At 38.2% G+C, this 11,340-nt stretch overlaps 1 protein-coding gene across 1 annotated transcript; it reads left to right on the forward strand.

Annotated features, from left to right (window-relative positions):
• Window positions 1-247: 247 nt before the first annotated feature.
• On the forward strand, window positions 248-4,295 carry LOC139870645 (uncharacterized). The gene is made up of 2 exons (XM_071858426.1): window positions 248-893; window positions 3,358-4,295. Exons 1-2 carry the CDS (start codon window positions 248-250, stop codon window positions 4,293-4,295), a joined length of 1,584 nt encoding a protein of 527 aa, XP_071714527.1.
• The last annotated feature ends 7,045 nt before the right edge of the window (window positions 4,296-11,340 follow it).

An 11,340-nucleotide genomic window follows, 5' to 3' on the forward strand; every position in this document is an offset into this window, starting at 1 on the left:
CAGCAAAACCAGGGAGGAAGCACGCAAGGACTTAATTGAGAACTTGATTCTAGCTGCACCGGAATCTATGAGTGCTCAAGTCGAACAGCCCGGCGTGGCGGACAACATGCTAAATAAATGGTACGCGATGATGGGAGGAGACAAAGTGAAGCGGCCATTCGAGGTTTCCGCGGCATCGGAAAAGTTTACCTGAGAAATAGCAACCCATCCGCTTCCCACAGTCCTCACTACCCACATCACGCTAGGGATGTATGACGGTAGTACGGATCCGGAGGACTTTTTGCAACAGTTTGAACACGCTGTCAAGACACAGCATTGGGATAATCTCACGGCGTGCCACATGTTCCCGGGACAGCTCCAGTCCGTCGCGAGGGAGTGGTTCGCCAAATTACCTGCCTTAAGCATCACCAGCTTTACGGATCTCAGAACCAAGTTCGTGCAACGTTTCCAGAACTTTAAATGCACAGAACTAACTCACTTGGATGCGCACAACATTAACATGAGGCCGCGTGAGTCTCTGATGAATTTCACTACCCGCTTTACAGCGGAGTGCCAGAAGATTCCTGATTTGTCGGAGTTGCAGCAGATCTCCGCGTATATTACGGGAATCTGTCAAACTCGGCATTTATCTTTGGTGAAAACGATGCGGTGTAAGTTACCAAAAATGTATGTTGAGGCGGTAAAAATGGTGAGGGACTATGTGCGATCCGAGGAGTTTGCTGACGCTGTAATTGGGGATCACAGATCAACGGAACGAAGTGATAAGATGACAAGGGTAATAGCAAAGGAAATGCAGGTAATAAGTACAAAGGAAGCGGCGGCGGAGGAAGCGGAGGCTACAGACACTCTAGCCATAAGTCCGAAAATCGTAACGGCTACCGTCCGTATGAACGGTACGTTTCCAAAAGGTTGTCACCCGAAGAGGAAAGATTGTTGAAGTCGTTGTCAAAAACGCCAAAGGAAATTCTGGCAACGGAGGAGGTAAGCAAGCATTTGCCGCCACCAAAGCCGATGCAGCCGCGCTTCGCTGTCGACGAAAGCAAATGGTGCATTTTCCATGAAGATTGTAGCGACCCGACAAAAATCATGTTTGACGGCGCCGTCTACGTAGGTCCCATTACATGGTTATAAGTCTTTAAGACAAAGTTTGACCGAAAATATGTCGCATTCATTTCATAAGTGTGGATGTTTCAAAGTTTACAAAAGTAGTTTCCATAACTAGTACATAACGATGTTTAAGTACAAATGAAACACGTGCGACACAGTTTAAAGTAGTCAAAAGACGCTCCACATATGCATGTATACTCGACATCCAAAGCAAGTATCAAAAGAATGAGCGGAAGCATATATCACCTAATGTTCAAGGACCTGAGAAAAACATAGAAATCTGTCAACGAAAACGTTGGTGAAATCATAGGTTTAAGTAAGTAAGTGAGTAAAAGTAAGTCGAACCACAAGATTTACATCAATGATAAAATAGTAATACATTCTAAAAGTTAATATTCACGAGCACCCAATTATCAAGGCTTAACATTCCGTCCGTTGAACCCCATTAATAGTGCTAGAACAACACTGTTTCTCGAAAATATATTTCATCTGTGGACGGTAGCGAACCGTCCGAGATGAGGGTTTGTCAAACCCATATGGCCATACAACATAAGTTCACGCCTACACTTACACCCTGCAAGTGTAACTAATGATAATCGAATTGAGGATTTCGTTCTAAACTCGTATGTAGAATGTTTGTTTTCCTCTACTTGTGTTCACTTAGTTATAAAGAAATGTTTATGTTTTCTCATCCCAAATGTAAGTTCAAAAGAGTAAAAGTGGGACTATGATCTCACCTTGAGCGCAAGAGTAAATAAGTACTTCGACAAGTAACGTGTGCAAAGAACAATGCTAGTCTTGACTTAAACAAATAGGTTGTATCAATAACGATAGTCACGATTGGTCAAAGATGTTCAATTAGTACTATGGCTCGTTACGACTCGATTATGTAGCATGTGAATCAATTTTTCAAGTTTCATGCAAGATACAAGTATAGAAACAAGTTAGGAATGTTGCATAATCATTTGGTTAAGTTTGACAAAAAGTCAAACTTTGGTCGGTCAAAGTCAACGAAAAAGTCAACACGTTCGGGTCAGGTCCCGAACTATTTTTCTGAGATTTTTAATCATATATGAGCATGTTAGAACAAGTTACATGTGAATCGGAGGTGCATAGCATAGCAAACATTATTCGAAAATTGACAAAGTTGGACAGACCACTTTGGCGCGCCGCGCGGGTATATGGCGCGCCGCGCCATTACCTGTACAGAGAAATCTGGCAGTTTTTAAGTTTTATGCACGAACCTAACTTCAAACAATCACCATTTATGACCCGCAAACAACCAAAACATGTATCTTATATCATCGGAAAAGTATTTTGACAAGGAAAACAACTAAACACATTTCAACAATCACATTTACTTTTACAACAACCAAAATCACATTCAAAGCTCCTCATTAAATGCATTCAAGTTCATAAATGAAATTTGATGATTCGGCAACCAATTTACATGAATGATATGCCGTTTCGAAGGTGATCAAGCATACAATACAACCTAACACTTACAAATAACATTTCATGTCATTCAAAGCATTAAATGTTCACATTAAATTCTATCAAACCCTAACCAATCAACATCAAAATCACTAATCATGTTTATGAAGTTTTCTAAAACAACTTACACATCAAATTGAAGCTAGTGATACTAGGAACACATTTAATACATGCATTTATAACTTTTAACAACATTCAAACAACCAAATCACCAAATCAAACACACCAAAGTTCATACTCAAGCTAATTACTTCAAATAACAAAATCGAGCATATAAATCATATATTCATGTTAGACTTGAGCCATAGACACTAATTAACAACTTTATAACTTAAAAACATCAAGAACACAAAATCTAGTGATTTTAGAAAGTTACCCAAATGAGATGTAATCGGTATGGAATCGAAGAGGAAGTTGCAAGGATTCCAAATATGAAATTAGTTTAGATTGAAGCTTGCTAGATTTTGATTAGATGATGAATCTTTGAAATGGTGTTTGAGAGAATTTGTGAAAGTATTAGAGAAAAAATGGAAAAGAAAAGAAATAATGAATGGAGGAGGAAGAGTGTTGACTCTTTGACCTAGTCACCTCTTTGCTCCTTTGTCAAACTTAGTCCCTCAACTTTGGAAACGGGTGCGTGAATTACCTAAACGAGATAATTTAAAACGCGTATTAACGGGAGATGTTATAAACATATAACAGAGTTTAAAATAGTATAACGGAAAAGTAAACGGAAAAAGGCGGGATGTTACAAAGATAAAGGTCATGATGCTGACGACTGCAAGGAACTCAAGAAAGTGATAGTTGAACGATTGAAACTTGGAGAATTTGACCATCTTAAACCGTCGCGTGTCAAAACTCCCGGGATGAAAGAATTTGCCTGGCAACGGGGGAAAGAGAAGGCTCTAGAAAAACATATTCATATGATACAGATGTGGCATTCTGGCCACGTTCGAAAGGCAGAAGTTTTGGAAGAATGGGAATGCGCCCCTATCACGTTACCCGCCTTTTGGCGGGTCTGTCCTACTGACCTGCCCATTACGATAACCGCAACGGTTGGACGCTGCAAAGTTTCTATAATTTATGTGGACACGAGCAGCGCGGTTGATGTCTTGTACGAGCATTGTTTCTTGCAACTGCCACAAGACGTACAGGATAGGATGAAGCCGCCACTCCATCCCGTTGCTGGATTCACAAGTGAAACTACTTGGCCTCTTGGCCGGGTAGATATTGACGTTACACTGGAGGAAAACAAAAAGCGACGAACGGTGGCTCTGAATTTCGTGGTAGTTAGAAGTCAATCAAAGTATAACATTATCATGGGACGGGAAGCGCTATTCGAATTTGGCGCTATAGTCTCCACTGTGCATGGAATGATGAAATTCCCAACCCCATTGGGCGTCGTAACTGTTTTCTCTTATCGAGTTCCGATTGTAGGTCAAGTTGAACAGCCGCAGCAGCAGGCAGCGCCGGTTGAGCAGGGGGAAATCATCAACCATTATTTTCCCGAAAAAGTGGTACAAATTGGGAACACATTGTCCAATGAAATGAAAAACGCGTTATGTGAACTTTTGGCAAACAACGCGGACGTATTTGCGTGGCAGGAGTCGGACATGACGGGGGTGCCGCGTACCATCGCAGAACATCGTTTAAATGCCAACCCGAGCTTGACTCCGGTACGGCAAAAGAAATGAGGCATGGTGCCGGAACATAGCGTCTTCCTGAAGAACGAGGTGGAGAAATTAGTGCAAGCTGACATATTGCGGGAAGTTAAGTACCAGACGTGGGTTGCTAATCCGGTGCTGGTCAAAAAATTGAACGGATCATGGCGGATGTGTGTGTACTTCAAGGACATCAATAAAGCTTGTCCCAAGGACAATTATCCGCTGCCAGAAATCGACTGGAAGGTGGAATCATTGGCTGGTTTCCATTTCAAATGTTTCCTTGACGCTTATAAGGGTTATCACCAAATCCAAATGGCGGAACGTGACGAAGACAAAACCGCGTTCCACACAGATCAGGGCATCTTCTGTTACAAAAAGATGCCTTTTGGGTTAAAAAATGCAGGCGCAACGTACCAGCGGGTAATCGACGTCGCGTTCAAAGAGCAGATCGGTCAAAATGTGCAAGCATACGTCGACGATATCGTGATCAAAAGTCATACCGAAGCAGATCTTTTGAAAGACATTCAAGAAACGTTCGACTCGCTGCGTAAAATCAACATGAAGCTAAATCCGGAGAAGTGTAGTTTTGGATTCAAGGAAGGGAAATTCTTGGGACACATTGTCACGACGCGTGGCATCATGGAAAATCCTAAGAAAATTCAAGCTATTGATGAAATGGCAGCGCCGAGAACAAAAAAAGAGGTACAAAGCCTAAACGGCAAGCTGGCGACACTTTCTAGGTTCCTGTCAAAGGCAGCGGAAAGATCGTTACCCTTCTTCAAAGTGTTGAAGGAAAGCGTGGGTCGGAATTTCGATTGGACTCCCGAAGCGGATCACGCATTTCATGAGATGAAGGCTTTAATTAGGACATTGCCGACGCTGACTGCCTCGGTACTGGGTAAAGTAGCCGTTTCATGGTACTTTTTACAAAATCTTTTTGTATAAATCTTTTGATGTTAACGTATCGAGCTTTCAGGAGAAACTTTGACAATTTATCTGGCAGCGGGAACTGAAGCGATTAGTTCGGTACTCATCGCAGAACGAAGCGGAACGCAGATGCCGGTTTATTTTGTTAGCAAAGTGTTGAAACATGGTGAAGTTAATTACAAACCCATTGAGAAACTTATTTTTGCATTGGTCCACACTGCGAGACGGTTGAGGCGGCACTTTCAGGCGCACCTGATGCTGGTGCTAACGGATTCACCCATCAAACAGGTACGGTACGACGATTGAGACTGGAGCATTGTGGAGGAAATTTTTCTAACAGATTTTTCACGTAGGTGCTAAGCAAACCGTAGGTTTCTGGCAGGCTAGCCAAGTGGGCAATCGAACTAGGCGAACATGAAATCAATTACGCCCCCCGTACCGCAGTTAAAGGCCGGATCATGGCATATTTTATGGTTGAATTTATATGCACCGATCCACTAGAGCTGAAACGCCCCGTCCTAATCCATCCGGACGAAGTCCATATCGATTATAAACGATTCACAACAGTTGATTACATCGCGAGGTACTTGACCTCTATATGATACATTTTACAAACATTGCATTCGTTTTTGAAAAGACAATCTTTCATTACATCGAAAGTTGACAACATGCATACCATTTCGTAATATATCTTACTATAATTGACTTAATAATAATCTTGATGAACTCAATGACTCGAATGCAATGTCTTTTGAAATATGTCATGAATGACTCCAAATAATATCTCTAAGATGAGCAAATGCACAGCGGAAGATTTCTCTCGTACCTGAGAATAAACATGCTTTAAAGTGTCAACCAAAAGGTTGGTGAGTTCATTAGTTTAACATAAATAATAATTTCATAATTTTAATAGACCACAAGATTTCATATTTCCATTTCTCATAAACAAACGTCCCATACATAGAGACAAAAAATATCATTCATATAGATTGAACACCTGGTAACCGACATTCACAATATACATATAAGAATATCCCCATCATTCCGGGATCCTCCTTCGGACATGATATAAATTTTGAAGTACTAAAGCATCCGGTACTTTGGATGGGGCTTGTTGGGCCCGATAGATCTATCTTTAGAGTTCGCGTCAATTAGGGTGTCTGTTCCCTAATTCTTAGATTACCAGACTTAATAAAAAGGGCATATTCGATTTAATAATCCAACCATAGAATGTAGTTTCGATCACTTGTGTCTATTTCGTAAAGCATTTATAAAAGCAGCGCATGTATTCTCAGTCCCAAAAATATATATTGTAAAAGCATTTAAAAAGGGAGCAAATGAAACTCACAATACTGTATTTTGTAGTAAAAATACATATGACATTATTGAACAAGTGTAGGGTTGGCCTCGGATTCACGAACCTATAACATTTGTATATTTATTAATACACATAATCGTAATCGAACTTATATATTATTCTTAGTGATGTGTTTTATATATATATATATATATATATATATATATATATATATATATATATATATATATATATATATATATATATATATATATATATATATATATATATATAGTAGATTAATAAGTTTCATTATGTGTATTTCCATTTTATATATAGTTATATCAATATAGTTAAGTTATGTATATTAAATATATAGCTTTTATACGCAGATCACTTGTTTATCAAATTATTATTAATTCTGATACTACTAAATTTAATAAAAATAGTGGTACTTTATAATAATATTGATAAAAGTGATAATAATAATAATAATGTTATTGGAAAGTAATGATAATAATGATGATATTTACAAAATCATAATATTTATAATAATCTTAATAATAATAAAGTTAATGATAAAAGTAATAATAATAAAAAATGATAAAAATAATAATAATAATAATTACTACTACTTTAATAATAATAATCATATTTATATATTAACAATTAATCATATTACATAATTAATCTTAACCATAACAATAATGGAATTAATAATAATATTAGTAATAATAAAAATTATAATAATAACAATAACAAACAATACCTTAGAAGCATTAAAAGAAATAAGCTGCTCGGGACGAGACTCGAACCCGCAACCTCTATCTTACACCACAACACTCCTAACCATTGCTCTACTTATACTTTCCTGTATTTCTCCCGAATTAAAGTTATATAACCAAACCCTCAGTTCCTTTAGCCCATTTGAAGCCCGTTAATAACAAAAACAGATAGTTAATGCAAGTTGCATTATTTATCAAATAAAAAAAAACTAGGTTTTCTTCTGGTTCCTTTATCTTCGACGGCCCCCCACTTACATCATCATCATTATATCGTTTTTCCATAATCATCATCATAAACGTTTTCGTTTCTTCTCCTTTAACTCACTGTATCGAATTAACGTCCAACACTCAACATCATTCATTTATCACTATCATCCTCAGTTCATCTTCATCATCACAGGTTCAACACCTAGACATCACTAACCCCAATCACGTATCGCATAAAAATCAAACGGTAACCCTAATTACTATTCATCGTCTTCTTCATCTAGTTGTCATCATCGAACCTTCATTATCTCCTTTTTCATCATCATTCTTTGCTGTATCCGTCAACAAGAACAACAAAATAGTAGTAATAGTAGGACAATTAGTTTTTTTTTTTTTTTTGGTGGTGTTTGATAATGGTTGTTTTGGGTTGGGTTTAATCGATCAAGAAATTAAACAGTAGACTTCAAAGGTGTTTAGCTTTCGTTGCAGGTTGAAACAGAAACAGTCTGGTAGCGCCAGCAGCGAACAACAACCGTTGGTGTTTGTGGATTCATGGAGAAGAAAAATAAGAGGGAAGGCGGAGAGAGAGATTATTCACGATGTAGGGTGATCGATGGTGACTCTTGGGTTCGGGTTGGTTTTGTTCTTTGATAGCAGTAACAAAAGCATACAATATCAAAAAAAATTGGTGGGTCTGTGGTACTTATTCTTGGTAGTTTATAGTGGTGGTTTGCAACTTTAAAGTTGTTGTAGCAGCGACAGTTCACAAAAAGCTTTAAACTTTGGTTACCATCATCATCCTCACCATCTAACTTGTGCAGTTTCATAGTGTTATGATGCTGCAGGCTGTTTTTCATTGACATAACAGGAGCAACGACATTATAGGTCTTGAAAGAAAATATATATATATATAAGGCAGCGTAGCAGTAGCAGTTGTTGTTATTCGTTGGGTCTGATCGAATGCTTCAACAGGAAATTAATAGTAGCTAACGGGTTTGTGTGAGGTGTTTGTGGGTTTCGGATAGTGGGGCTGTTTCACAATCACGTTTAAGAGAGAGAGAAGAGAGAATTCAAAGTGATGGAAGGTATTGACGGTTTGAGATAGTGAAGGAGAAGAAGTAGTGAAATGGGTTTCGGTTTGTACAAGAAGTAGAAATATTCAAATAAAAATGATCAAAGGTGGTGGGTGGTTTACTATGGTGGAGGTTGATCATGGATGGCAGTTCATGGTGGCGGCTCGTGGTGATCAAGGTGTGAGGTGAAGGTAGAAGGAGAGAAGGGTGTGAGCTGCAAAGGTTGATCGAGCAAGTTACAAAATATATATCTATATAATCTTACATGTACATAAAATACAGATAAGAATAAGAATTAATATTATTATATAATAATAATAATAATAATTATAATTTATAATACATAGTCAATCAGTGAATTGAAACAGGAAAGCCATCACAATAATTATGCCGACGCTTTTCCCTGGATGGCTATATCGTGTCCAATGCTAAACAGTTAACGTATAAAAGTGTCCCTAAAAATTCCAAATTTTTAGATTAAATATATTTAATTATTTCACTCATTAACTGTTTGAAACCTGACCAAAAAGGTTCGATAATTATTTATTTTCTGTTCCAATTTATATGTATGGAGTACTAATATTTAAACTTAAAAAGGTAAAAATATTTTTAACAAATCTAACATCTTCGTAATCGATTTACAGTTCAACTTTTATTTCAATCCTTCATGGACATGTACAATATCTATATTAAAACTAACAAATCTTCAACCGAGTGCTACTGACGTTTGCTAATTAGACTCGAAATCATTTATTTTTAATATATTCTCTTTCTATATATAAAGAGTTTTAAATAGCAAGTTTAACTACTAAAAAAATATATTATATATCTTTAAACCATTGAATTTAATATAATTTATATATTTACAAGTAATATTTATATACATATTTATATATATAAATATATATCTATATATTTTTAATAATAGTTTTCATTACATCGCATATTATTTTTCATATTTATTTTCAACAATTAAATCATATATTATTTCAAATAATATTTTCAAATTAATGTATATGTATCTATTTATATATAGTTGTTCGTGAATCGTCGAGAATGGTCGAAGGTCAATTGAATATACAAAACAGTTCAAAGTTTTTGAGACTCAATATTACAGACTTTGCTTATCGTGTCGGAATCATATAAGAATTAAGTTTAAATTTGGTCAGAAATTGCCGGGTCGTCACAAGAGCCGGTTGTCGAAGAAGTACCAAATACCATCGCGTGGCAACTATTTACTGACAGGGCGTGAAGTTCTGACGGTGCAGGTGCAGATCTAATTTTGATTAGCCCGAAAGGTGAGGAACACACCTACGCATTGCATTTCGAGTTCCCCGCCTCCAATAATGAATCCGAATATGAGGCGTTGCTGTCTGGTTTACGAATGTCTGAGAAGATGGGAATTAAAGCCCTGAAGGTATCGGTTGATTCTCAGCTCGTGTCGAATTAGATGAACGGGACGTTTGAAGTAAGAGATCCGGACATGCAAACATATCTAAGATTCACAGAAGGAATGGCCAACAAATTCGAGTTTTTCTCAATCACGCAAGTGCGGCGGTCCATGAAGAAAAAAGCCGACGCACCCAGTAAACTTGCAACAAGCATGTTCAGTCACTTCGCCAAGGACGTTTGGGTGGAGGTCCTGAGTCAAAAATCCACGGACGTGGTACAGGTATCAACACGCTTCGATAATAAATACGTTATACGCATAATCAATTTAAAACACAACGTACACTGGCATGTATTGATTTCCTTGCAACGTAACGTATTACAGGAAGTGGCCCCCGTGGAGGAGGTCGAGACATGGATGAGTCCCTTCATTGCATATCTTAAGAACGGGACGTTGCCAGTTGATGGAGCAGCGGCAAGAAAGATCCGTATGAAAGCACCTTTGTACATACTAAATGATGGTGTTTTGTTCAAGAAATCCTTTACGGCACCGCTGTTAAGGTGCGTCGGTCCGAGTGAAGTAGAAACAATCGTAAGGGAGGTGCATGAAGGGGCTTGTGGCATGCATGTTGGGTTTAGGACCGTTGTGGGGAAGATAATGCGGTTGGGGTATTTTTGGCCATCAATGTACCGTGATACAAAAGAAATCATCAAAGCTTGTGTTTCATGCCAACGTCACGCTCTAAAAATTCACATGCCGGCGCATGAGCTAATACCCGTCACGTGTGCTTGGACTTTCTACAAATGGGCAATTGATTTGGTAGGACCTTTCCCAGACGAAAAGCACTTGATTGTTGCAATTGACTTCTTCGCCAAGTGGGTTAAAGCCAAACCTTTGAAAAGCATAACGGGTAAACAGATTGTGAACTTTGTTAGGAAGGAAATAGTGTGCCGTTTCGGAGTACCACATGAAATTGTAAGTGACAACGGAAAATAGTTCGCTCACGATCCGTTTCGATCATGGTGTGACGGGTTGAATATCAAACAGACCTTCAGTTCCGTTGCCCATCCGTAGGCAAACGGGCAAGTCGAAGTTACCAACAGATACATTGTTGCTGTGATTAGGGCAAAGTTAGACACGGATAGTAAGGGTTAGGCGGATGAACTTCCACAAGTCTTATGGGCGTTCCGAACCACACCTAAAGGAAGAAACAGAGAAACGCCTTTCAGCCTCGTTTATGGGTCTAAAGCTATAATACCGGCTGAACTCGCCGTTCCAACCCAACGCGTGATGGAGTTTAATGATGAGTCCAACGTTATTAACTTGAAAGAAAATTTGGACTTGTTAGAGGAAAGGCGTGACATCGCCGCTACTAGAGAAGCGTCTAACAAACAGA

Source organism: Rutidosis leptorrhynchoides, chromosome 10 (genome assembly GCF_046630445.1).
Source record: "Rutidosis leptorrhynchoides isolate AG116_Rl617_1_P2 chromosome 10, CSIRO_AGI_Rlap_v1, whole genome shotgun sequence".
Taxonomy (NCBI): Eukaryota; Viridiplantae; Streptophyta; class Magnoliopsida; order Asterales; family Asteraceae; genus Rutidosis; species Rutidosis leptorrhynchoides.

What these genes read in the sequence shown, in the direction of transcription:
- LOC139870645 (XM_071858426.1), top strand. Translation starts at nt 248, where the DNA reads ATGTATGACGGTAGTACGGATCCGGAGGACTTTTTGCAACAGTTTGAA. An exon ending in GGCTACCGTCCGTATGAACG is followed by an intron (nt 894 to 3,357) that starts GTACGTTTCCAA and finishes GATGTTACAAAG; the next exon opens with ATAAAGGTCATGATGCTGAC.